At 41.2% G+C, this 27,748-nt stretch overlaps 3 protein-coding genes across 8 annotated transcripts in view; 2 read left to right on the top strand and 1 right to left on the bottom strand.

The window, feature by feature from the left end:
• The first annotated feature begins 893 nt into the window (after positions 1–893).
• On the top strand, positions 894–9,112 carry COMMD4 (COMM domain containing 4). Its single transcript, XM_042474462.1, has 8 exons — positions 894–1,042; positions 2,499–2,570; positions 3,323–3,388; positions 4,417–4,456; positions 5,360–5,479; positions 6,447–6,527; positions 7,236–7,412; positions 8,271–9,112. Exons 1-8 carry the CDS (start codon positions 1,040–1,042, stop codon positions 8,309–8,311), a joined length of 600 nt encoding a protein of 199 aa, XP_042330396.1. The 5' UTR covers positions 894–1,039; the 3' UTR covers positions 8,312–9,112.
• A 91-nt stretch (positions 9,113–9,203) lies between these two features.
• Positions 9,204–19,731, top strand: NEIL1 (nei like DNA glycosylase 1). 6 transcript variants are annotated; one of them, XM_042474460.1, is made up of 11 exons: positions 9,204–10,207; positions 11,679–11,772; positions 11,905–12,152; positions 12,730–12,849; positions 13,198–13,261; positions 13,749–13,848; positions 15,024–15,148; positions 15,888–15,915; positions 16,641–16,756; positions 17,307–17,550; positions 18,597–19,731. In XM_042474460.1, exons 2-11 carry the CDS (start codon positions 11,680–11,682, stop codon positions 18,641–18,643), a joined length of 1,185 nt encoding a protein of 394 aa, XP_042330394.1. In that variant the 5' UTR covers positions 9,204–10,207; position 11,679; the 3' UTR covers positions 18,644–19,731. The 6 variants fall into 6 exon arrangements, with proteins under 6 accessions (XP_042330394.1, XP_042330395.1, XP_042330393.1 ...); XM_042474461.1 differs by having other exon boundaries at positions 9,204–10,211; XM_042474459.1 differs by having other exon boundaries at positions 9,204–10,381.
• A 100-nt stretch (positions 19,732–19,831) lies between these two features.
• Positions 19,832–27,748, bottom strand: part of MAN2C1 (mannosidase alpha class 2C member 1) — an 18,119-nt gene continuing 10,202 nt past the window's right edge. Inside the window, exons 15-26 of the mRNA XM_042474455.1 lie at positions 26,903–26,988; positions 25,722–25,892; positions 25,382–25,464; positions 24,725–24,819; positions 24,259–24,363; positions 23,002–23,158; positions 22,240–22,383; positions 21,907–22,016; positions 21,263–21,342; positions 20,952–21,097; positions 20,430–20,533; positions 19,832–20,196 (exon numbers count right to left, since the gene is read on the bottom strand). Coding sequence (XP_042330389.1) covers positions 20,067–20,196; positions 20,430–20,533; positions 20,952–21,097; positions 21,263–21,342; positions 21,907–22,016; positions 22,240–22,383; positions 23,002–23,158; positions 24,259–24,363; positions 24,725–24,819; positions 25,382–25,464; positions 25,722–25,892; positions 26,903–26,988 — 1,411 coding nt within the window. The 3' untranslated portion in view covers positions 19,832–20,066. The remainder of the gene's footprint in view (positions 20,197–20,429; positions 20,534–20,951; positions 21,098–21,262; positions 21,343–21,906; positions 22,017–22,239; positions 22,384–23,001; positions 23,159–24,258; positions 24,364–24,724; positions 24,820–25,381; positions 25,465–25,721; positions 25,893–26,902; positions 26,989–27,748) is intronic.

Here is a 27,748-nt window from a genome sequence, read left to right as displayed (position 1 = left end):
TAGAGATTATTTTTAAACAGTGTTAAAACCAGACAGAGAATTCTTGCAACCACTTAAAATACAGAATTGCTTCTTTTGGTAATTTCCTATTCACTTTGCTTTCTTCCAGAATATCTCATTTAACTGTGGCTGAAGCCAAGATTGTTTGGGTCATAATTTCTTAGTGGTTACTGGAATGGCAGCTGTCAACTTGTAGGAAGAGAAAATCAAATATATTTCGTATCTCCAAACTCACTAGGCATATTGCTTGTACCTTTGGAGAGTTATTTTTCACAGACCTGGAAGTGGGGGGCAAGGGCCATAGAATTGAATCCAACTCCTGGTTGCACAAATCCACAACAAAGTTCTGTTTCATTACATTTCTCTGAGTAATGAATGAAAAAGAAAGAGTAATGAAAGAGAATCTTTTGACACCACTTATAGATGGATATTGCACCAAAAGTTATAGTCCAGATATAGAGAGTCACAGACATTGCAGAGCTGGGAGGAGGGTGGTGGTTCCTTAGCATTACAAAAGTTATAGTCCAAATAAACACACACACTGCAGAGCTGGGAGGGTGATGATTCTTTTGCACTACAGTTCCCAGAATCCAAAAGCCAGCATTTTTGACATCGCTTCTATATAAATATATATATATTGACCCAAAAGTTATAGTCCAGGTAGACACACATACATACAAATTGCAGAGCTGGAAGGGTGATGGTTCTTTTTGCACTACATTTCCCAGAATCAACAAGCCTGCATTTTTTGACTGTGTGTGTGTGTGTGTGTGTGTGTGTATATATCCCCAAAACTTATAGTCCAAATGTAGAGATAGCTAGATTGCAGATCTGGGATGGTAATGATTCTTGTATTTGATGCTGCAAGACTTTTGCTGGAAGAAAAATTCAGGCTCCAGCAATGAAAGGGTTAACTGTCAGCTGACTGCCTTTCAGAGGTCAGCTGATCCGTGGAAGCCCTTCAGTGATTGGCTAAAGGAAAGCAATCAGCTGGTTCAATTTTCCAGGACAAAGAGTGCTGCAGTCAGACCAGGAAACCATGGTAAGGTTTATAGTGTAATATTTCTGTAGTGGGAATTTATTGCAACCAAATGTGCAATGAAATCTGGATTCCAAAGATATGGGTGCACTTCTTGGGTGCATCTGCACTGCAAAAATGATGCAGTTTGGTACTGCTTTAATTGCCATGGCTCCATCCCATATAATCCTGGGATTTGCAGTTTTACAAGGTCTTTCGCCCTCTCTGCCAAAGTTGCATCCACATTGCAGGAATCAAGCAGTTGGACACTGCTTTAACTGCCCTGGCTCCATCTTACACAATCTTGGGATTTCAAACAAAAATCCACCAAACAGTGATACCTTTATTGGCCGAGCGAAATGCACAATATACTTGTTGCAAGCTTTCAAAGCTCCCCTGGCTTCTTCATGTAACAAACCAAACAGGAGAAAAACTGAGGATGTTAGTATGATGCCTGCATTTTGTTGGGATTTGTAGTTTAGTCAGGCACCAATGCTCTTTGGCAGAGATGGGTTAAAGACCTTGTGAAAGCTCCAAATCCTAGGATGGAGTTATAGCACTTCAGGTAATGTCAAATTGCATGATTTCTACAGTGTAGATGCACCTAAAAGTGCATCCAGAAAATGCACTAGGGAAAATGCAACACAAGTGCCAAAGCTAGGATGCATTTGCACAGTTTAATGCCTACAATTGTTTTCAGGGCTAGAGCTACGCTACAAAGCATAAGCAATAATTGCAAAAAGGGAATGTGCAGCAGAGTACTTTTACACTTAACAAATGATTTACAAGAATGGAACTTCAGAGATCTGCTTTAGAGGACTAAAATAATAATGAACCAAACAAGACATCTATTAAAACGCTGCCAATCTGGTCTAGTTTTTTTTAGCTCCAGGTATTTGTGAATGTGAAAAGAGAGAGCAGAAGGAGATGAGTATGGGAGGGAAATATGTGACACTGTTGTTATTGTGTGCCTTAAGGCAAACCTATCACGGTTTTCTTGGCACATTTCTTCAGCCACAGTTTGTCATTGACTACTCCTTGAGGCTGAGAGAGTGTAACTTCCCCAAGGCCACCCAGTTGGTTTTTGTAGCCGAGTTGGAATTTGAACCCAGGTCTCCAGAGTCATAGTCCATTGCTCAAACCACTACATAACGCTGGCTTGCGTAATATATAACACTGCCTTGCATAAAATTGCTCATTTCAAGTCCAGCGTCATTTTAGGTTTGGAAACTTCAGTGCCATAACCTCCCAAAAGTCTATAAATATTTGTCCCTGTATTAATAGTGAAATGTTTTGTCCAAATTGTCCAAGCAAAAAGGATACTAAATGGCTTTGGTCTGAGTTTTTCATCAAAATTTAGCTCCTGGACTTAGTTACAATCTCTAATCTAAAAAATCTATCTCTTACTATAGATGCAGATTCAGGTTGCTAAAACAAGCAGTGTTTGGTCACATACATTAATTTCATTTCTTCTGTCCAGAGGTTCCGGTTCTGTGGCGACTTGGACTGTCCTGACTGGGTCTTGGCAGAAATTAGCACCTTGGCCAAAATTGTAAGTGACTTTTGTTTTCTGCATGAAATATGTACAAGTTGAGTCTCCTTTATCCACAGTGTGTGGAATCAGAAGTATTTTGATATTCTGAATTTGGAATATTTGCATTTACATAATGAGTCTGGAGATGAGACCTAAGTCTAAACAAAAATAACATTTATGTTTTATATACGCCTTATAAGTATAGCTGGAAGGTAAATTTATACAATGTTTTAAATAATTTTGTGCATGGAACAAAGTTTGTGTACACTGAACCATCAGAAAGCAAAGGTGTCACTATTTCAGCCATGAAAAAAAGTTTTTTGAAATGTTTTGAAATTCCAGATAAGGAGTATTCAACCTTTACTTCATTTGTCTTGGGATCTGTTCAGTGCAAGATTTCTTTCTGGTCTACTCAAAAGAGGTATCTATCAGTCGGCCCTGATCTATCTTTTATCCACCACCAGCATTGCAGGACTAAATGGTTGATCAATAGTCAATAGCTGTGTTGTTATTAGAAAGTTTTATTGCAATACTCAATTGCTTCTCCTGCACACTTGAAGGAGTCAGATTGCATTCATGCAATCCTTTTCTGTCCTTCTGGTCAGAAATAATGGGATTGACTATCCTTATCCAGGCAGCATTCCCCATAATCCGTTAAAAGGCTATGGGGCACATGGTTTCCCAGGATTCCTGCATGGGGTTCATGAAGGAGTTGATGTTATGGATAACGTTTCAATGACTGTGTTTTGCTTGTTTTATCATCATTCTAGTCCTCAGTGAAACTGAAGCTGATCTGTGCCCAGGTGCTGAAGGATCTGCTTGGAGATGGGATTGATGTAAGTCCATTTTTTGTGTCACTCAAATCATAGAGGTATAGAAAGAACCCCTGCAGAGGATCAGTTTATCTCTTACCAAACTCATGGTGAAGGCATGCATCAAAGAGATAGCCTTTTCTAAAAGAAATATTTGCATGGCTACCACTTTCAAGATTTGAGGTTGGACTGTTTATTATAGTAAGGCTGATGTAAAAAGGTCAGGAAAAGAATTAGAAGCACCTGTCCTGTTTGATCTGTGAATACAGGCCAGGGGTAAGGGACACAAAATCCCCCAGATGTTGCTGGACTGTACCTTCCCTCATCCTTGACCATTAGCCGGGTGGGGATGATGGCAATAGCAGTCTAACAACATCTGGAAGTCCAGGTGTGTGTCACTTCTAGTGTAGGTTAACAGCACCCGTCTCTTTCTGTACTTTGTAAAAACACTATGGTGTAGCAGTAGTTCTGCAAATTTGAGACTATTTTTATACATTAATTAATTTAATTATTTGTTATTGTTGTTCTAGTACGCCTTCAAGTCCTTTCCGACTTAGGGTGACCCTAAGGCAAAGCTATAATGGGGTTTTCTTGCAAGATTTGTTCATAGGAGGTTTGCCATTGCCTTCCCCTGAGGCTGAGAGAGTGTGACTTGCCTAAGGTCACCCACTGGGTTTCATGGCCAAGCTGGGAATCGAACCCTAGTCTCTGGAATGACGTGTCCTTTAACTTTTGTGGTGAAGCGGTTCTATGGTCTTACTCCAACACTCTCTGCTTGGGTAGACTTTGGATGTCTCTAGCCCAGTACTTGCCCATTATTATTTCTTGCATATTATTATTGTTGTTATTATTGTTATTATTGTTATTATTGATGAGGTGTAGGAACCAGTCCTTGAAGGTGTTGTGCTGCAACAGATCATGTATAAATTGGGTCCACACCCATAGAGGCACTTCAGATACTGTGGTGAAAGGGGAGACCCAAAGAATATTTGAGTTTATCAAGGTTTGATGTAAAATGGACTGAACTGGGACTGGGTGTTTTTGTCTTGCAGTATGAGAAGATCCTAAAGCTGACATCTGATGCCAAATTTGGTGAGTGTCCTTTCCTATCGAAGGTAGTGGCAGGATGTCTAGGGAACAACCCCAAATGTCATCATGTCGTCTCATTTAAAATGTATAAAGTTGCATCTCCCTTATCCATAATTCTGAAATCCAAAATGCTCCAAAATCCAAAATGGTCCGCATCAGTTGCTGTGGTAGAGATAGCTTCACTTTTTCTAATGATTCAATGTACACAATTTTTTTCATGCACTAAATTATTAAAAACACTGTGTATAAAATTACCTGCGTGTGTAAGGTACATGAATTTCATACTTAGAGTTGGGTCCCATCTCCATGATATCCAATTATATTTTTGTAAGTATTCCAAAATACCAAATAATCCAGGGATGGCTAAACAGCTCACAAAACTACAGATCCAAGAATTCCATAGCATTGAGCCATGGCAGTTAAAGTGGTGTCAAATAGCTTTATTTCTGCCGGGCAGACAAAGCTTAGGAAATGTCCAGTTATTGCGTTACTCCTCCATTACATATATAAAACATGTGTATAGGGTGACTTGAGCTGCATTCGCATGGTAGAAATAATCCAGGTTGACACCATTTTAACTGCCACGGCTCCATGCTATGGAATCTTGGGGATTTGTAGTTTTGAGAACTACTTAGCTTTCTCTTATCCAGGGCCACCACAAACTACAAATCCCATGATTCCATAGGATGGAGCCAAAGCAGTTAAAGGGATGTCAAACCAGATTATTTCTGCAGTGTGGATGCAGCCTTGGAGAGCCAACTGGACTCTTGGCCAATTCTTCTGGAAATTCCAAACCCCTATGGATTTAGAGATAGTTTTTCCTTTTGTGTGAGAGAGGCTCAGTAGCTAAAATGAATAAATATAAAAATATTAATGATCAGATTTCTGTTTCTTTTCCTTTTGCAGAGTCAGGGGATGTGAAGGCTACTGTCGCGGTCCTTAGCTTCATTCTCTCCAGTGCCGCCAAACACAATGTTGACTCTGAGTCTCTCTCAAGTGAGCTGCAACAATTGGGTTTACCCAAAGGTGAGCCAATGAAGGCAGCAATAGCAATGGGAATCTTGCATTGGGAGGCACACGTCTGATACATAACTACCCGTATATACTCATGTATAAATCGAGAGCAGAGTTTAGGACCAAAATTATGGATTTTGATATGACCTGTGTATCATTCCAAGGTAAAACTTAGGGACATGTAACAAAAGCTGTAAAGGATGAAGCAAAGGAAAATGATGCCAAAGAACTTAAAAAGTTCCAGCAGGCACAACTGTTTGTGCTCATCCTGAGGGTTGGGTGGTTGAGGAAAGAACTACAGTAAATGGTGGCTGTGTGGGGGATGCTGGAAAATGTAGCCCAACAACATCTCAGCGCCCCATGGTTTGCACCCATAGCTTAACCCTTGGTATCTTTATGCATTTTGTAAAAAAGGAAATACAACAGCCAGTGTTAGTCAAGGAGGGGACTATGGGACCTACCAGGTGTTCTTGGATTGCAGTTCTCATCATCCCCCCCACACTGGCTCAATTGGCTATGGATAATGAGAGTTACAGTCCATGACATCTGACAGACTAGATGTTCTACATCCATGATCTAACTTGAAGGCAAAGTCGCAAGGGGGAAAAATAGGGAGGACACAATGGAAATGTCCTATAGGGCCTAAGAGTCCTAAAGGCACCAGATCCCATCTGAGCTTGGATGCTAAGCAGGGCCAGCCCTGATTAGGACTTGGATGGGAGACCACCAATGAATCCCAAGTGCTGTAAGCTACATTTCAAAGGAAGGAACTGGCTAAACCACCTTGGACTATTCCTTGCCTAAGAAAGCCTCATGAAATTCATGGGGTCACCATAAGTCAACAGGCAACTTGAAAACACATACACACTCATACATGGTTTGCTAAAGGCAGATTTAATCAATCATTTTTTGGTTTGTTTTTAAGAGAAAGAGCAAATTTCTAAAGCTTTTGTCCTCCTTGCCCTTTTATGTGTTGCAGAACATGCCACAGGATTGTGCCGATCCTATGAAGAAAAACAGACTCCCCTTCAGGACAGTCTTCGGAGAGGCAGCCTCAGGTGTAAGTCAAGCTGTTCAGTTTTGCATACAGAAAGTTCAAACTAAAGGTTGCTTGGTTTGATAGTGATATCCTGGTCGATTTCCATGCTATGATCCCCCCCCCCACTTTCTTCTGTGGAAGCTTTTCAGGGCAATGAGATGTTTACAGACTCCCTTTAAATGATGTGATAAAAAAGCCAACACACCTGAATTGTAATGTCATCCAATGGACAAAACAATATATACAAGTAGTCTGAATGAAACTAGTGCTCTTTGCCGTTGCTTCAAATATAAATATTCTAATTAAAAAAAATCTAGTTATCATTGCTAGCTAATTTTAGTTGCATGGTAGGATGCCACCATGTCATTTTAGTTAGAATTTTGCTTATCTACCAGTTTAGTGATATAGTGGTTTTGAGCATTGGATTACAAGTCTGGACATTAGGGTTTGATTCCTCCCAGGGTGACCTTGGGCAAGTCACACTCTCTCAGCCTCAGAGGAAGGCAAAGACAAAGCTCCTCTGAACAAATCATGCCAAGAAATCCCCCATGATAGGTTTGCCCTAGGGTCTCCATACTACTTGAAGGCACACAACAGCAAAGTTCAGAAGCAACTGAATTTCACTGTTGATTGAAACAAGTTTGAAAGTGTGTTCTATACATCGGAGAGATCTGTTCTTGTGCAGAGAACCTGTGTTCCTCAACTGTTATCTTTCTCTCTGCCTTGCAGTGAACTGTCTGGATTCAGTGTCTTGGAGGGTGGATTATACTCTTAGCTCCAGCGAACTCCAGCGAGTCAATGAACCTATAGTTCACCTCAAGCTAAACGTGAAAAACACAGACAGAGGTGTCCTGGAACCTGTTGCGATGACGGTATCGGCAGAGAAGTTCCGAGTCTTGCTCGCAGGTGGGAAACCATAGATAGCCACAGGCAAGGATGCCGATTGTGCGGCCCTCCAGATGTACTGTATATACTCAACTATAAGTCAACCTCATGTATTAGTTGAGGTCAGATTTTGGGGCCAAAATTATGGACTTTGCCATGTCCCATGGATGGGTCGATGGTAAAACTTGGAGGCTCCTTTAGTGTTCATATTTGTACGTATGACAAGAGAGGCTCTCATTGAGGCTTTTTGCTTCATTGGTTCAGCTTTTGCTCTTAGACACACAGATATCAATCAATCACCCAGGACTTTTCTGCTTGGCTCCAGGGAGAAATAAACTCTTCTCCACACTGCATGGGGATTTCTGAAAGAGCTGCTATCACATTACTATCGTGACCCGTAAATAAGTCGACCTGGGACTTTGGGGTCAATATCTGGGCAAAATTTTTTAGACTCATAGATGGGTATATACGGTAGTTAGAGGGGCAGCATAGTGTAGTGGTTTGAGCATTGGATTAAGTCTTGGAGAAGGCTCTGTATCTTGTCACTCCCTGCCTTCCAAATCTGGAAGCCACAGACTTTTTTATGTTACTCACTATAATGTGATATTAGAATGGAAATGTGATGTTTGGGTAGGTTTGTACATGATGTAGAAGTAACAGTTTATATGTTATGTGTGTGTCATGGTCTACATGTTATTCATTTGAAGTATGATTTTTTTTAATAAACATACTTTACTTTTTAAAAGTCTTATGAGACAGCAGGGCCTCTATGGCTAATAATAGATCCTGGGCAAGCATCTGAAATGATCTGCTCCCACACTTTTTATGCAATCACTATTCATTTCTTTCCTTTTTCTTTTCCCCTTTTCTTCTTTCTAGAGCTAAAACAGGCCCAAGCCATCATGAAAACATTAGACTGAAGAGCCTTCAGGATGGAAGAACCTGATGTGTGGAATATGTCTTTTATTTTCCCCAAACATCTCCAATGGACAAGTCATTTCACAAGGAGCAGGAGACACTTTTTCCATTTGCTGTTGGGAAGGAGACCATGATCAAAATCCATTCCTCTTTTCCACCTCACTATTTGTGCTCAAGACTAAATAGCGTTCCTTCTGTTGGTTGAGTATTCAGTCCTTCTTGAAGCACTGTACAGAATGAGGCGATGGAACTGACTGCACCTTAATAGTGCAAATAACGGAGTCCAATTTTTAAATATATTGTATATATTTCCATGCAGAAGAACATTCCAGCACTGAGAAAACTAGCACAGGATAAAAGAAAAAAACATATTTTCTCTTGCTATAATAATCTCCCTTCCTCTCACAATTGACAGAAAAGCCTAAAGTAGGGTGCATCTACACTGCAGGAATAATGCAGTTTGGCACCACTTTAACTGCCATGTCTCAATTCTGTGGAATTCTGGGATTTGTAGTTTGATTTACTAGCATGCTTTGGGAGAGAAGGCTAAAGACCTTGTAAAACTACAAACCCCAGGATTCCATAGGATGAGGCAATGGCAGTTAAAGCAGTGTCAAATGGCATTATTTTTGTGGTATAGATGCAGCCATTGTCGCCTTTCTTTGCACATTGCAGAGAAGACAATGCCGGAGGTATACTTTTGGATCTTTGTCCATTTGCAGCTTGCTTTCCAAAATGTTGACTCTGCTTCTGTATACTATTTCTGTACTTTGCCAGAAGAGAATAAATTAAATCACCCAGTATGGTGTAGTGCTTTGAGTATTGGACTACAACTCCAGAGATCTGGGTTCAATTCCTCACTTGGCTCTGGAATCATTGGGTGATCTTGGGTGAGTCACACACTCTCAGCCCCGGAAAACCCCATGATAGGATCGCCCCAAATTGGAAACAACTGGAAGGCACACAGCAACAACAACTGTGAAGTCTCAACATAAAGGGGAAGGATGTTTATGTTGCTAAAGAATGAATGAGGCAGGAATGCTAACCTAAACAAGAAAGTGGAAAAACATATAATATCAAGAAATCATTTTAAAATGAATTACAGCAGAATTGGTAACGAACATGGCAGCACACCAAATAACCAAAATAGGACCAAAACTAAAACAAAACCTTACTGGACTTCAGCTTCCAGGGGCCAGTGGCAACACTGGCTGGGGGAACAAGGTCATGGGACTATAGCTCCCATCATTCTGGCCAGCATGAGGGATGTTGGGAGCTGTAGTCTTAAACAAAAACCATTGCAAGCTTGCCTGTTACTAACTTAGAAGAGGGTGTGCAATTTGGCCCTTAAAAGGGTGTACTCCAGTTCCCATCATTCTCCACCATTGGCAACAAGACCAATGGGACCTAGAGTCCAGTAACAGTCAGAGGGATACCAGTCACCTGCCTACTGCCTTGGGTCCCTTGGAAGAAAAATGAGATTTAAATTAAATATAAGGGTGCATCTACACTGAAGAAATAATGCAGTTTGATACCACTTTAGCTGCCCTGGCTCCATCCTACAGAAATCCTGGGATATGTAGTTTGGTGAGGTACGGGCACTCTTCTTGGGCAAAGACCTTGTGAAAGCTACAAATCCCAGGAGTCCCTAGGATGGAGCTACAGCCCTTAAAAGAGCTGTCAAACTGCATTCTTTCTACAGTGTAGATGCACAGATGCCAGTTGAATCCCGGTCCCTGCTCTGTTCTAGGAAAACTACAACTCCCAGGATGCTCTGCGCTGTTTCTGGCCCAATGAGAGTGGAAGGCGGAGTTTCCCTTGTAAATCATCATTAGCTGCAGGGAAGGACGAATCTGGAGTGGACTCACTTTGCTCTTCAAGCCCAGGTTCAAGTCCAGGCAAGTAAGAAAAGTGCAACGTGTTTAGCTGCTCGTGTGAATGCACCTTCTTCTACACGTGTACTGCAGAAAGTTGGGTGGCTGGAGGATTGCTGGGGTTGTGTAACTCCTGTTCCAGAGCTGATTGTTACAAAACAAGGAGCCTTGCTTCCAAAACCAGCACCTGGAGCTCAGGTGAGGTCTCAGTTTTATTTGTGCATTTGCTCCACTTCTCCTCCAACTGTTTCCAGACCTGAAAGCAACCAAGGAAATTGTTTTCATGTGTATCTTCTTTTTTAATATTTTTAATTGTATTCTGTTTGGAAACAATTGATCTGTTTCCATTTTGCAAGAGTTTAATTCTATTTCAAGGTTCACTTTTGTACCTCTTTCATTGTATTTTTTGGTAAGCTTTTAATTGTAAGAGTTTAAACTATATGCTGCTTTGGGTCTCCATTTTGGGAGGAAAGTGGAATGTAAACTAATACAATGAATGAGATCAATGGTCTCAATTGATACGGTCAGTTGACTAATCAATAAACTTGTTGTTGTTATTGAATAAGAAAGAAAGCAGGATACAAATTAATACAATGAATAATAATAATTAATAAAACAAACCTTTGAGCATATGCAAAGTGTCTTTTCCTGTAACACTCTTCTTCCAAAAAAAGCATATCCGCTAGTTCTCTCATTGTGATTTTGCGTAAACTATTTTTGCTTCCAGATTAGTGTTTCATTTTTGCTCAAACATGAATATCCTTGCTATGTTTTTTTAAATGTATGTATGTATATACATATATGTGTGTGTATATATACATATATGTATATGTCTGTGCATACATATATATATATATATATATACACACACACACACACACACACACACATACACAGGGCGATTATTTTCATTTCATGTTGCATCTGAGGATGCAGCAGATTACAAACCCAAGTTTGCAAAAGCTTATGCTACAATTTCTTTGCTTAGTCTCAAAGGTGCTATAAGATCCCTTTGCAATATTTGTTGTGCCCAATTCTGGGCAAAAGGTGGAATATCCATCCAAGAAATAAATACGTAATACGAAATTTTAGTTCTGCCATTGAATACTAGACTGAAGTCTGTGAAAGCTCCTGCTGCCAACTTCTTTCTTTCAGTTAGTCTCAAAGGTGCTACAGGATCTCTCAACATTAAATACTATTGTTCTTCTTAAACCTCTTGAAAATATTCCAAAAATATATGAATGCCAAAAAGTGAACCATTGGACTATTCCATTGTGTTTAATGGAACTTGAGCAACCACGTGTTTTGGTTTCCACAGAGGATCCTGGAATCAAACCATAACAAGGGCCAGTGTATATATTTCCAGGGTACTTTTTTCAGTGGGGGAAACCCTACTTGTGCCGTCTGTTTTTTTAAAAACCCATGCGTCTACGTTCCTTGCGCCTTTACCTCTTCACAACTCTTTCTTCTTGTCTTGGTTTCTCAATATTTCTAGGATGCCTGAGGGTCCAGAGCTTTTTCTAGCTGGCCAGTATGTCAACAGAGTGTGCGGAGGGCTTGTTTTCTCAGGGAAGGTCGAAAAATCAGAGGTGAGCAAGAACCCAGAGGTGCCTTTTGAGAGCGACGGGTACCTGATCTCAGCCACATCGCGGGGCAAAGAGCTGAAGCTCACCCTTGTCCCCATCAAACATGAGGAGGACCTTTCTCCTTCCAAAAAGCAGATCTCAGCCACCCAAGGAGGTGACCAGAAACCCATGGACCTTGTCTTCCGTTTCGGCATGTCCGGCAGCTTCAAGATGGTCCCGGTTGCCGAAATGCCGAAACATGCCCACTTGCGCTTCTACACCAAAGAGAAGCCACTCCGAGTCCTTTGCTATGTTGACGTCCGACGGTTCGGCCGATGGGAGGTGGATGGCTCCTGGCAAGCGGACCGAGGACCTTGTGTGATGCTGGAGTATGAGAAGTTCAGGTGAGAAGAACCACTCCATAATTATTTACTCATTCATTTGTTAGTTGCTTTGACATCTTGCCTTTCTTCCCCTAAAGCTCAAAGCAACATAACGTGGTTCTCTTCCTACCAGGGCTGGTAGGTTTAAACCAGATTAGTTTAAACCATAATGTAAACCAAATGCCTTTTTTTTTAAAATTGGGTTTTTTATTTTATTTTTATTAAAGTCTGGCTATTATTACAGACAGCCTTCTATATTTGTGACTTCACCTTTTGCGGATTTTGATTATTTTGAATATGTTCTCTCTAGGTTTCTCTGTGTCCTCCAGTGCAACTCTATGGGCAATGTCTGCAGAAGGAGGACCTGGCTATTCCTAGATAGACATAATTTTTTTTTTACCTGAGAAATCACTTCTCTAGGCATTTGTAGGTCCTCCAGTGCAATTCTATGGACAACCTCTGGCAGATGTTGATCACAGAGTTGCACTGGAAGGCGTACAAATGCCTAGAGAAGTGATTTCTCAGGTTAAAAAATAGGGTCTATCTAGGAATAGTGTCTATCCAGGAATTTCTCCTAACCAGCCCTGGTCTGTTTCAGGGAGAATGTGCTGAGGAATCTCTCGGATAAAGCTTTTAACAAACCCATCTGCGAGGCTCTGCTAAATCAGAAGTATTTCAGCGGCATCGGCAACTACCTCCGGGCAGAAATCCTCTACCGGTAAATAAGTTTTTTGGCACAGGTTTAAGTGACGGAGGTGAGAAAAACCTGGGTTGCTTTGGAGACTTTTGCTGTTCAGTACCAAAGGTTCTGGAGGTCTCACCGCTTACAGTGATTTTTATAGAGAAGTTACTGGAGTTGCACCACCTCTCATCCTGAACTACCTCACAAGGTTGTTGTGAAGATTAAAATGCAGTTCAAGGAACCTTATGTGCTACTTTGAGTTCCTCAGAGGAAAGGCAGGATATAAATGGAAAAGAAGCAAACCTATCTGAGCACGTAAATGTCACCCTTCCAATGATTTGGCCACCATTTCCCCAGCACTACTTTACTTATGGTCTCTTCTAGGTTAAAAATCCCTCCTTTTGAGAAGGCGCGGACCGTTCTGGAGAAGCTGCAGCATCGGGAAGAGGTGAGAAAAGACGTAAAAAGATGACTGTTGAACAGAACAGACCCAGCCAGGAAATATTTTAGAACTACAACTCCCAGGATTCTCCATGCCCTTGCTGGCTGGGAAGTCTACAAGTTGTAGTTTTCAAAAAGAACACCACCGAGTTCTGGGTTAGACCAAAACAATTTTGAATGAGAAGAGTGAATTTTCTCTTGCATTGCTCTTTTGCCAATCTTTCAATCTTTCACTCTGAATTCATCCACTGTCCCTTATTATTATTATGTATGCTGGCTAGGACTGATGGGAGTTGCAGTAGAAGAACAGGTGGAGGTCTACCTTTACTCCAGTACTGGCTGTGTGATCTTTCTTTACTTTTCTTTTCTTTAAAGCTTCACCAAGGTGAGTGACAGTGGTGGTTTAGATCTCTGTTACCTTTCTTGCCTGTTTGTAAAGGACACCTTCCTCCCTACCTTCATCTGAGATGTACATGCTGGTCTCCATCTTGCAGACCTCTGGCCTGACGCTGAGCAAGAAGGTCAAACTGAAACGAGAGAACCCTGACTTGTTAGAGCTCTGCCACATGGTCCCTATGGAGGTCATTAATCTGGGTAAGACTCAGGGGGCCTTTTCTCATGACACAATTATAGGGCTCTTATTCCCCTTTAACTGCAGTGGTTCCATCATAGAGAATCCCTGCAATTTCTTGTGTGTGCACCTTCAAGTTGCCTGTCGACTTACGGTGTTACCCCATCAATTGCATAGGATTATTTTAGGAACAGTCAGAGCTGAGGTGGTTTTTCCAGTTCCTTCCTGTGAAATACAGCCTATAGCACATTGATGGGCTTCCAACCAAGTACTGACCAGGGCTGACCCTGCTTAGCTTTCCAAGATCAGACTGAATCTGGTGCCTTTAGGCAGGTATTTGCAGTTTAGGAAGGGACATTTAGCATTCCTTCATTGAATCAACCTGGCATGGCGCTAGCTTTCCATAGTGGTGGGATTGCAGGCTCGTATGAAGCAAGAGGCTACGCTACGGGTAGGTTTTCTCACATCAGACAAGCTTTTATTGAGGAGCCAGGATAAATGTCCCAAAGAACTACTAGGCAGCATCTGTTGGGGGGGGGGGGGTGACATTGGCAGACGATCTTTCAGAGACAATGGCAGTGGCAACATAGCTAACACTGGTTAGTGCTGCATAGAAGGAGGCACTGATGGACCACTTCTGAATGTCTGTTACTATGAAAACCCTATGAAAATCCACCCTCCCACACTGTATTATACCTTATGCTGTTTTTAAAATCAATTCCAGGCTGCATCTGCACTGCAGAAATAATGCAGTTTGACACTGCTTTAACTGCCATGGCTCAGTGCTATGGAATTCTAGGATTTGTCATTTTTGGAGATATTTACTGGTGCCACCACAAACTGCAAATCCCAGGATTCCACAGCATTGAGCCATGGCGGTTAAAGTGGCCTCAAACTGCATTATTTCTGCAGTGCAGAAGTAGCCTCAGGTGTTATAGATAAGGACATTTTTCACAGTTTGGAAATGAACGCACTCAACATGATCTAAGTTTTCAGTCCCTATCATTATGGAGAAAATCCTACAAGGGTATGGCAGATTGTTCAAATTATTGTTCAAAGAGCAATTTGCTGACTAGCAAGTAAGTTCTGCTGAACTATGGGACACGCTTCCAGGTAAACATGCATCAGATGGCACAGGATAGGTAGCTGGGGTAGATTTCTCCTTCTCACTTTTGGCATCTTGCTTTCTCCTCGTCAGGTGGAAAAGGATACGAACCAGGTAGATCTGAGGATTACACAGCCTTTGTAGGGTGGCTTCAGTGCTATTATGTTCCAGGCATGAAGTCGCTCCGTGATTCTAATGGCAGAACCATCTGGTTCCAGGTAAGAACTGATGTGGAAAACAGCCCACTCTTTCTTCAAAGGCATACAGTAAAGAGTGGGCTGCTATTTTTGACAGCAATCCCAATTCTAATTTGATTTTGAGGTGCTGCGTTCCAGTTGGGGGTAGTGCTAAAGCCATGGGGTTGGAGGCAGATGTCATTGGCCAAGATGTTCGTTGATGCTGACAGAGCATACAGCTCAACAACTGATGGAACTGTAGAGTTTTGTCATATGTCTTCCCCATGAGAGGAGCAAACAGACTGAATGAACACTGGGTTATATGTTTTTTGTTATTCTGTGCCTTAAAGATATTTCTAGCTTATGGCTGACCTATCAGTGGGTTTCATGGCTAAGCGAGGAATTGAACCGTGGTCTCCAGAGTCATAGTCCAACACTCAAACCATTATGCCACACTATATGTTTACTTATGAGTTAATATTGTTCTCGGTGGTGCCAGCGTGGCATAGTGGTTTGAGATGCATAGGATACTTCCCCACACAGTACGGTAAGATGTGTAACCCATACTTGGGCAAGCTTTTGTCACCTACAAGATTGTACCCACTCATTACAATTTGGATCTTTGCCTACCTAAGAGTAAGCAGCCCTTTCTATGGTTGTGTGACAGGACCTGTGCCATGCTGTTGGCGTGATAGGCTTCCAGCACCAAAATATAACATGTATATGGCATTCTTTTTCTTTTATCCTGATCACTTTCCCAATTGATTTCTTTCCCACATAGGGGGATCCTGGACCAATGGCCCCAAAAGGTGAGCATCAGGTTTCCTTCCATCACAGTACTTTGCTTGTCTATGAGTGTTTTTTCTGAATTGTAACTCATCAATTTTGCTATAAAATAAATAAATACCTGGTCTCTGGTTTTTCTAAATTGTCTTTTGTTCCAAATTCTACTCAACAGATCTTGGAATTTTATTTATTATTTAATTATAAATCGGGACGGGCAAGGTGCAGCTTTGGGATCGTATAGAGACCTCTCCTGGGCTTCATTTCCACTCCAGAATTAATGTAATTTGACACCACTTTTATTGTCATGACTCATTGTTATGGAAATCTGGGATTTGTAGTTTTGTGAGATATTTAGCTTCCTCTGTCAGAGAGCTCTTTTACCACAACAAACTGACGATGCTAGGATTCCATAGCAATGAGCCACAGCTGGTAAAATGGTCTCAAGCTGCATTATTTCTTCAGTGCTGATGCCGTCCTAGAAGCCTCCAGGATTGGCAATTCACTTCTCAAACAGTATGTACCCCACCATCGTGTGACATTAAAAAATACCCATTTTCTCAAACTGTTAAGTGGATTTGCAGCCATTTCTGCTTCCCCTGCAACCATTCGTAGTCATTTGCAGCAGTTTATGCTACTCTCCAAAAATTCCCAGAGGCTGTCTTGAAATCTGTCCACACCGACTGGAAACAGAATGGTGCTATTTTGAGCTGCCAGTGACAAAATGGGGGATGATTTTTTTTCACCCCAGGCAATAAGTCACGCAAGAAACAGTCGCAGGTGAAAACAGATCCTGGCGCATCAAAGGAGAAATCACGCAAGAAACAGCTGACGGTTAAAACCGATGCCGATACATCAAATCCAAAGGTAAGGGAGTGTCTTTTAAAATCCAGTATGTATAGGAATTTGGGAAGTAGTTTGTATAATTTATGCAGGCCCCAAAAAGCTGAGGCTCCAGCATTATGATGATGTTAGTTGCTGTTCTTACAGTTTATTTTATGTCTAGTTGTGCCATTATCTTTTTCTTTCCCTTTTCTTGATAAGGCTCTCCAGCTACGTCTTTGTATATTGCCTGAGTACTCATAAGGTTGTGGGATAATCTCAGAAATAATTTAATAAACCAATAAATCACATGTACTTATTCAGAAGAAGTACCAGGTGCTGTAGGCGATGTTTCAGAGGAAGGAATTAGAAAAAATTCCTCTGAAGAAAACCCTGTGAAAGTCATGAGGTTTGCCATAAGTCGACAGACAATGTAAAGGTGCACACACACACACAACCTACATCTCCACTTGCTATAACTTTATTTGGCCCTTAATGTTTTATTCTCTTTTCCGCACCTTTATACCTAATGAATTGGACAGGTGTGTGTTTTTTCCCCTTGGCTTTAATAAATGCCGGTGTCATATCTGCCTAGGTCAGGAAGCCAGTGGCAAGGAAAAAGTCCAGGACCACCAGTCCTCCAAAAGCTGTGGAGGAAGCAAGGAAACCCAGAAAGAAGCCAGGGACCAAAACAGTTAAAAAAGTAGAGGACGCTGCAATGGCAAATGGAACCAAAACCCCAAACACCAGGTCCAAGAGAAAGAGCGCTGCCCTCCAGGAATCTCCAGCAACAGATTCTGAATCCCAGAAATGTCGAGCCTCTTCTCAGAAAAACAGAGGTGAGAGATGTGACCTGGCTTGAAAAGAGTTGAGGCAGGGTGCATCTACACTGTAGAAATAATACAGCTTGACACTGCTTTAACTGCCCAAGTTTCATGCTACAGAATCCTGGGATTTTTAGTTTTGTGAGACAACATCACTCTTTGACAGAGAAAGCTAAGAAACTTGTAAAACAAATCCCCATATATAGGAATGGAGTCTTGTTTTCATGGTATTATTGCGAATAATTTATAGAAATGCATACTGCTATAAAAATATTGAGTGATAATGATTTTAATGCGAAAAGTGAAACCCAATAATAGGAGGGGAAGAAAAACAAAAAGAGGACTGTTTTTGGAGGATGAAGAAAATAAGTCATAAAACAACTCCCAGGATTTGCTAGGATAGATCTAAAGTACTTAAAGTGGTATCAGACTGCATTATCGCTACAGTGTAGATGCACTTGTAGTCTTATGAGCCTGTGGGGCAACTAAGTCTTAGCTAGGGATGGAAATAATATTTTTGGTGTTGTCATTGTTGTCTCCTGACAAGAAACCTCATTGGAAAGGACAGTGTAATAGCAAGACATCTGCAATTTGCTGCTAGTATTCATCCATCCCAAAATGTTACTGGGAATTATTTGGCATAGCAACACATCTTTCCTGCAAAAACCCACAGAAAAAATGTTTCCTGTGCAAAAATGTTGTTTGTGCAGGAAAAACACATGCATTTCTATGTGAGATGATTCCAGATATACAAATATGGGAAGAATAGTGTGGAAAAATAATTGTTTTCTACCACAGTGGGAGAAAACCTGGAGCGGAGTTGCTCAGGCAGCATGTTCCTCTGTGCTTTCTCTTTACAAGCTGTGTCCTACATTGTGCCTTTCAGTTGTACAATGGCACCTAGTCATTAACATGTATTGTGTGGCATTGCTGTTCTAGCATGGGGGTTGCACAGTGCTCACACAGCCACATGTGGATATTTACACTATGCTGAAGGGATGTTGGGTTGAAGCCAATAGGTGAAGATCTATAGAGAACCTAACTATTTTCTCCCCTTTTAGGTAAGGCTGCTGCTACTACACGAGCCAGGCGGGGGAAAGCTCAATAACCAGATTCAGAACATCATCTTTGTATATTGTGCCTTGGCCTTTCTGTCGTGGATACAGAGATGGATAAATGCCCCGACTTCGCTTAACATAGCTTTCTGCAATGGGTGGCGCTTGAGAAAAGTCTGGAGGTACTAGGAGGACAGGAGGGTGATTCGTTCTTTGCTTGGTCTCTTCTGGCTTTTGAAATCCTGTGCAGAGAGCCTTAAGATTAACTGCCAAAGCACTTTTTGCAGACTGTTTTCTGAAATACTGCTGCGGATGCAGGCCACCATCTCAACAGAGTGGACATTGTGGGTGAAAGATTAGTGGGAGATCTTTTTGCTGTGAAGCTTAGAGCTCATATTAAGAGACAGTTGTGCTGATCTCCCAGATCAAGGAGCAGCACAAATCAATAGCAGCCTGCACCAGCTTGCTTTTCCTAGAATTAATTGCACCAGTGTGTAATACTGTATGCAAGAAAACCCAAATTTGATGGCATTACATATGACCATTTCCTTCTCCCAAACAAAAAAACTGAACCCTTTTTGCTACATTTTTATATGAAATAGGGGATAGCGCAATGGCTTTCTTACTGCTATCTGAAGAGCAGCTGGGTCAAACTTGACAGGACGTTATTTGTCTTTAAAGTGCTGAACTGTCAAAAAATTGCAAATATGATCAGCTGGTGTGGTACCCAGATCTCAACAAACATGGAAGGGGAATGTAATCCTTTGTTTCCCGCTATGATCCTGCAGGAAACCATCTCTAAAATTGCTATTTGGATTGGGAAGAAATTCCCTTTTCCCTTGTGTGCTCACCCCAACAAAAAAGCAGTATCAGAAAAGGGAGGCCCCTGAGGTCTGCACCTGGGGAACGAAAGGTTATAGATGCCTGTTCGTTGTTTATATGGCAGAACCACCCAGATCATTCAAATCGAAGTTTTAGCTGCCAAATGGACATCTTTCAAAATGAGTGAGATGGGATCCACTGTTTATGGTGATGCATTTTAATGGTCGATTAAATGTTTTGTATCTACAGCAATAGCATCTTACCTCTGACACACATTTTTAAAATGCTATCAATAAAATCTGTTTTTCAAAAGTTCTGATCCTGCTGTAAGGTCATGTACATTTTTTGTAGAGAGAAATAGAATAGATGGTAATAGAGTAGAAATACTGTACAGTTTGACAGATTTCTCGCAATGAAGAGGAAAATAGTAAAATTGTTCATTCTGGCCCACAAGAACCAAATTTAGGAAGGTTTGCATCCTTGCTCTGTTTTCCATCTGGCTTCTAGGTAGACCTGAGTTTTCTAATAAAAAACAGCACACAGGGTACAAACCTAAAGCCAACTCTTCCACCTCTTATCTCATGATTAGCAGAAAAATGAACCCATGGAAATGGTGAATCAGTACTCCAAGCAGCAGTTTATGCTGCTACCAATTCAATTACTGCTTTGCTGTTTCAAGACCAGCATCACAGATTGTACTTGGAATGGTGTAAAGGAAAGCTTTAGACCATGCTCCCCCAGTGCCAAACAATGGCTAGGATCAGGCTGTTCGAGGAGGTCACACCTAAGAAAAGAAAAGGGGATGCAATGAGAAAGTTGGATCCTCTACAACAATCCCCACTGTTCTCGCATTTTCTCACATCCCTCCAATGGTTGACATAAAACAGTGGGAATTTTCCAGCCCTCCAAATGTTGTTGGATTGCAGCTCCCAGCAACCCTAACCAGCATAGCCAATGATGAGGAACACTGTGAGCTAAGTCCAACAACATCTGGAGAGCCACATGAGGTACACTTACATGATTGCCTCTTGGACTGGAAGACATGTTTGGAGCCAAGTGATGACCGTACTGCCGTGAGCTTCATAGAGCCTGATGATCAGTGCATTTGGTCTGTCCTCAGCCTGGAGGAAGACAGACAAGTTGTTCCTATTCAGCGCATAGAGGAGATACAGCTAACCATACAGGAATCTACAATGATGGGTAAGAGTTTAAAGGAAACTCCCTTAAGAACAACATGCAAACTTTCAGTGCTGTTAGACTGCAACTCCCTGTAGCAGTAGCCAGTACAGCCAATGGTGAGGAATAATGGGAGCTGTAGTCCAACAAATTAGGAGCTCTACATACTCCCTCTCACTGCCATAAAACTCCTAAACTCTGGAGCTCCCTTGTTTGTTTTGGAGATGGCGGCTTTGAGGCTGCAAAATGGGGCCACCTGCACTTCCCCCACCTCTGTGCTCTCAGAGCCATATGGTAGAGCACTGCTGCATTATATCAATGTTCCAGACAGTCTTATGCCATGCTCATCTTTGAGAATCTTACCTGCTTTACTGTCTCCAGAACAACAGCTGGAGACTGTACAGAGAAGGCACTCCAAGATGGACACTGCCCTGAGATACTTGGCATGGTGTGGAGAGGGAAGTTCAGATTATATGCCTGGTGGACCACCTGGGCTTCCTGGAAGGAACCTGTCCAAAGAAATAGCTGAATAGTGGCTGCAGGCAAGAGTTTACAATGCAAGCACTATTGCAAGCAATGTAGATCTGTGGTAAGGAGGGCACTGTCTCCTCTCCACCACACTTGGAGAGGTCTGGTTAGTCATTTGCAAAGACTAAGGCTGTTGACTTGCTTACCTACATGAGGCATCAATGCATAGGTAAACTGGTGGTGTCCAATATCTGCAGTGGCATCAGGAGACTTTGGTGCTCTTAACCTTTGTGGAGAGTGAAGAGAACAATATATTAGATGAGAAGCAGGGCTGTTCTTCCAGCCCTGGCCTCCTTCAACCATCACCACTGATAGCCATTGCAAAAGGCTGCAACAGAGGGAGGTGACATGGGAAGCTGGGCCACTCCATCAGTTGGGCTGAACTGCTACTTGCTTTTAACTCTTCATTTTCTTCATTTAACTCTTCATCCCTACATTTTCTGCCATTTTTAGATTAGTAAGACCAAAGGCAGGGACTATATTTTATTGATATTATGCAAGCCATGCAAGCCAATTTTTTGGATTAGGAGTTGAATAAAATATTTTTAAAGTAAGCAAATAATACACCACACTTTTGTTATTTGGAATACCTGTATCAAAAATGTGGTTCACAGAACTGCTTCTCCTATGCTACATATAATTGCAGTATGCCATACCTTATGCACAGGCTTGCATTTGTGAGTTCTCTTCTTTAGTGCAAGGAAAAGGGATCCAGTTTTAGAGAACTGAAGACCCTGAACCATCCTTCCAGAAATAACTTGTTGCTTCTGGATCAACCAAAAGAACTCACAAGGAAAGGCTCATCACGTTGCCATGAACTGAGCAGCCATATTTGCAGTTGTTCAACAGTGCCACTCCGAAGCCATGTTCAGACAGGTCCATCCACTTATGGCTCCACACCTGCAGGAGGAAGTAACCAAATAAAATCTGTATTTAAATACACCTGGAGAGCTGCTCCTCATTTCAACATGAGTTGACCAACCAGAAGGTATGATTCCTAGAGAACCGGAGAAGTTTATCTTAGGTTTAGCAGACAGTCTAAAGTAAAATGATAAAGTGGGCATTAAGCAACACCTCATTTCTACTGTGAATCTTGGAAGAAGGCTGCAAACAGATTCCTTACCTCAAAGCGAGCCCAGTCCCAAGATGTGTTCCAATGTGTTGGTCTCTGGAGATGGCCAAATTGGATCTCATATGTAGCATTTGAGCTGCGAACCCTGACTGGGAATTCCACCTTGAGGAATTTGTGGGCTTCATTCCAGGCAACCTATAAACAGCAAAGTATAAACATAATATAGGAAGAAGAGGGAAATCAGAGAAGGTGCCATTGCATTTTCCTTCATCACTGCATGGTGAAATGAACATTTTTGAACCTTCTACAAACCAGAATTATTATTTTTTCTTTCACCAGCTTCCATTTTTTTCTGGATGTTGATGGCAAGTCTATGCTTTATTAATATTTTGGGATGAACTCTCTCCTCTCTCTGTTTTCCTGCTCATACATGCTTAGCAAAAGATTCTAGAGACAACTGGCCCACACAGCTATGGTAGAATTGGCTAGAGTACTCTTTCCCAGGTCAAGCTTAACTGTATTATTTTCTGCTGAAATGCTTTACAACCCAACATCAGATGTCTGTATTTCTCCAGTCCTCTTTCACCATCCTCCCAGTGCCAATGGCACTAAAAAAATCTGCCAGCTAGTCAGAGGGTGAGGAAGAAAAAGGGGACTGGGTGGGTATACAAAGACTTTGTAAAAAGGAGCAGCTTTGACAGAAGCTTTATTAACTGAGGTATGCCTGTACATATACATACACACTTGTGGATGTCAAAGGTACATGATCCCTTAGAAGAAGCCTTTCAGTGTTAAGGTCTCCAAATATCAAACCTGAGTCTGAAAGCGGACGCAAGGGGATGCTGCATCCAGGATAATTTCCTGGGTAAGGATGCTCTTCTGGTTGATCTGCAAAGAGAACTTCACACTGCCACGCAACCTCCCCGACAGGATAATTTCCATTGGTTTAAGGACTTGTGTGATAGGCTTCCTGAAAGAGCATAAGAATGAAGAAGCTGCCTTATAGAGTCAGACCACTGCTCTGTTACCTTGGTATTGCCAACTCTAACTGGCAACACTGAGGCACCAAGGGTTCAGCCAGGAATCTTCTTCGGACTTCCTTGCAGATGCTGGAGATTGAACCTGGCCCTTCCTGCACACTATGCAAGTGGTAAACCCACTTAACTATTTCCCCAAGCTATGTAAAGCAAAACAGCTAGATCAATTTTCTAAGCTGGAAGGGAAACATAGTGAGAAGAGTTGGTGTTAATGAGAGTCAGAACACTGCAATGATTTTAAGCTCGAGACCAGTGTTTGAATCCCCACTCAGCCATGGAAACCCATTGGGTGACTCTGGCCTGGTCACATACTCTCAGCCTCAAAGGAAGGCAAGGACAAACTTCTTCTGAACAAATCTGACCAAGATTTATTTAGCTTATATTATCTATTACAATGATTCTGGCAAAGAGCAAGGTTTTGTTTGTTCATTTGTTTTTACCATCACCTGTTATCTAACCCTCCCACCTGGAACACCAGTTGAGACACCTATTTGCTCTTGTGCTGCAGTAATAATTAAATCAAAGTGTAGGAAATTTACTTTTGAAAGTTAAAATCTGAATGATCAATAGCCATTCTGGCCAGTAAAAAAAAAAAAGGGGGGGAGGTGTCCATTAAATAATCTGTTACAGCTATCTGTTGTTTTCAGTCTGACAAGTCATCACTTTTATGGGATATCCTTGACCATTTTTTTTTTAATTTTTGGAGTGATTTATCATTCCTGTATGTTCCTATGATCCCTCTCATCACAAGAGACTCTGCTCTGTCCTGTCTGATTGTCTTTCTTCTCTTCTCAATTTACCCAGCTGCTGAAACCAAATTCTACCTCCAGTAAAAATGGCATGATCATAATAGTCTGATTGGCTTTTTCTGTAACTGAATTCCTAGTGGAAGGAGACTGAATGAGTCTAAAAACTTCCACAAACATAGGCTCACAGGTAGCAATCCTTTGTTTCCCAGAATCCCACAAGAGGGAAAGATGAGCAGCTACAGCAGCAAATTCTAAGCTGTATCAAGAAGATGACAGCTATTTACCTAGTCTCCAAATGGTAATCCATCACGTCCCAGGCATCCCAGTACAAAGGAACATCATCAAATATCACAAACTGGTTAGCACAGTGACCTTCAGTGATGGACTCTCTGGAACAAACCACACAGAACAATCACTTGAACACTTTTCTTCTAAATGGTGCAATTTGAATAAATAAGTGAAAATTGTCCAGAAGCAGATTTCATAGGAATGTAGAAAGCAGACTTATACAGAGTCAGATATCTGGTCCATCAAGTCCAGTCCTAATAGCTCTCTGCATTTTCAAGAAGGATTTTTGCCTAGCCCTATCTGGACTTCCCCAATATTATTTGGTGGTCTTCATTCTGCACTAAAAAGAGTTATGATTTAGACTCATAGAGACCACAACGGCTATCCAGCCCAACCCACTGCATTAAGTGGAATTGCATTTTTACTGCAGAATAGTCATGCAATACTTGATTTTAACAGTACCTCTCAGATTCTATTAAATACAGTGAAGTCACACGCCCCACAGTATCCAGGTGAACTCGGACTATACCATTTTCCATGATCACTGAACCATCTGCCTATGAAAAATTTAGAGATTGGAAATTTAAAAACAAACAAAGTTCTTCATAACTCTTACATTTGAAAAAACAACAACTGCATTTTAGGCATTAAAGGCTTAAGGAATTTCTCTGTGGACTGAAGGTTTAACTTGAACTTCATCTTGGGGCCTTAGTGTACAAGAGGGAATTTATGAAAGATCTAACCCTTTTGTCTGCATTTCAATCTCTCTCTGGCTTTTCTTCGCAAACGAAGATTCAGGAAGGACTCATCCCATGTTTTCTACAAGCGCGTTGATGACTAAAAAGGCCGATCCAAGATAAACAACTCTCTGCATTTCAATATTTTAAAGATAAACATGCATGGGCCATTTCAAGGAGGACATTGTGGACCCAGAATATGTGAAGAAAAGGCAACCAGAATGATCCAGGGGTTGGTGCTACTTCTCTGTAAGAAAAGGTTACAACATCTGGGCTAGATGGGCCTTTCATTTGATCCAGCAGGGCTTCTCACTGGAGACTGAGCTTCACAGCTTTCCTTTTCATGGTCAAGTTATTCAACAAAAGCTGCAGAACAGCTCACCTCTTTTGTCACTGTCACCGGATACGGAGGAGATAATGAATCCTGAATGGCACAGTAACCCATGCTAGGAACTGTCACCAGAGCTGCAATTAAGAGATATTAAAAAAGAGGTAAAATATTTTTCAAAAAAATGAACTTTTATTTAAATACAGATATATTTGCTAAGAGGAGGTAGAAACTCCAGGGACTCTCCTCGGGAGTTTTTGTGTCTTTTCCCAGTTTCTATCCAAGGATGTACAAAAGTCTGGAAAACTATGATGGACCAAAGGAAGCTGCCTGCTTCCACATAGAGATCCATGTATGTAAACCAAAAAGTTTAAATCTGGAGCAACATGAACACCTAAAGTTTCCGATCCTCCTGCGCCAGCTTTGGCAATGACTTCGGTTCGTTCCCATGGCAATGTGTTGACCACAAGGATGCTTTCTCTGGCCTTTTCATGGCTTTCCAACAGGTCTCCAAACAGAGACTGCATTGTATCTTTCAGGAGCTCAGCACCAGAACTCTGAATTTCTAGGAAAAAGTAAAAGGTACCATATTTATATTCTTGTTCATCCAGAATGAACGTAAATTACAAAAAGGAAGTGTGTGTCTTCAGGGTGTCATCATTTCAGAAATTAACATATCAGCAAGCAAGGAGAGATAAGAGATGGGGCATCCTACATAAGGTTGTCACTAGGGATGAATCCATCAGTAATTTCATTTTTGAAGGTAAGAATAAAGTAATGGTAGCAATTTTCCTCCAACTCCAAAGAACAAACTTATGTGCAAGAAACAGTATTTTCTGATTACTTTTTGCATAGAGAATGTTGTGTCCTGAACAGAAAATGCTGTTATTGGGGACTTATGCTACAAAACATCTGCATTTTTAATACTTGGAAAGTAGCTTTTTCTCTACGGGAAACAACATTTTCTGTAGAGAAGATATTTCTGTCCACAAATATTCAGGCCTTAGTCTTTACAACACACACACACATACACATAAAAGGACTGCATTTGGACATCATAATAACTAATTATTCATCCTGATGTCTAAACATACTTTTTGCATATTTCCTGTATATTTCCTGATGTTTACTCTTATTACTGATCATTGCATTCAGTACGAACCTAGTCTTTAAACTAGGCTTCTGCAGTCCTTTATCTAAAAAATAAATAATATTCCAGTCATCATGGTGCTGAATAAAGGATTAAGGATATTGACTTCCAGTACTGTATTTTGTATCAAATGCCGACAAAGCATGCTCCCCAAAATATTAGGGTTTAATTTTCAGATTTCCTAAACATATTGGATATTTAGATAATTCCACTACCCCCAGCTGGCTCTCCATGGTTTCAGATTGGGGCTGGGGTCTTTCCAAGTCTTACTTGTCTAGGTGAGGAAAGCAGCAGTCCTGTTGTTAAATGCTTGCAGTTATCTGTGTGCCCCTGTCGACACATGGCTCTTGGGAAGTGCTAGATGATGCTGATCTCCCCACTATTCCAGACCTGCTGCCCCTTGCTATGCATTTCCCTCTTCCTACCTGCATAGTATCTCATGGCATCCTCGACTACAAGTTGGATACAACTGCCTGGCAAGACATCATGGAACTGGTTAAGGAGCAGCAATCTGCAACCAGAAGGGAGAAGATAAAAAACAGAGAAGTCTCTGAGACCAAAGAAAGAGAGGAACTCATCAGCCTGTATTTAAAACTCATGCAGTATTATAGAAGCCACTACCGTGCCATTGCCCCTAGACTGATTTACTGACTTTCTTAATTTACATAGCCACTCATAAGGCAAGTTTTCTGTGTGGTTTGCAAAAACAATATGGGTTGAGTCTCCCTTATTCAAAATGCTTAAATATTGGAATATTTGCATATACAAAATGATAGCTTGGAGATATGGCCCAAGTCTAAACATTAAATTTATTTATGTTTCATACAGACCTTATACACATAACCTGAACATAATTTTATATATAATATTTTTAATAATATTGTGTATGAAACAAAGTTTGTATACACTAAATCATCAGAAAGCAAATATATCGCTATCTCAGCCACCTCTGTGGACAATTTTGGATTTTGGAGTGTTTCAGATTTTGCCATTTCATATAAGGGATACTAAACCTGTAGTAGTATGGGCAATAAAATTCTAGGAGAAGAGTGTGGTTAGGAGACTATGGACCAAGAAGACAGTGTGTCATTGTGGGTTATCCTTGGCTATCTAAACTATTTGCCCTCGTGATTCATGTACCGTACTATGTTTAGACTCAAGTCCCACTACCAAGATATCTCATTATATATATGCAAATATTCCAAACTACAAAAAAAAAAAAAAATCCAAAATACTTCTGGTCCCAAGTATTTTGGATAAGGGAGACTTCA

This window comes from Sceloporus undulatus, chromosome 6, assembly GCF_019175285.1.
Source record: "Sceloporus undulatus isolate JIND9_A2432 ecotype Alabama chromosome 6, SceUnd_v1.1, whole genome shotgun sequence".
NCBI lineage: Eukaryota > Metazoa > Chordata > Lepidosauria > Squamata > Phrynosomatidae > Sceloporus > Sceloporus undulatus.
Note: the sequence above shows the minus strand (reverse complement) of the source record. Positions and strands in the feature narration are given on the sequence as shown.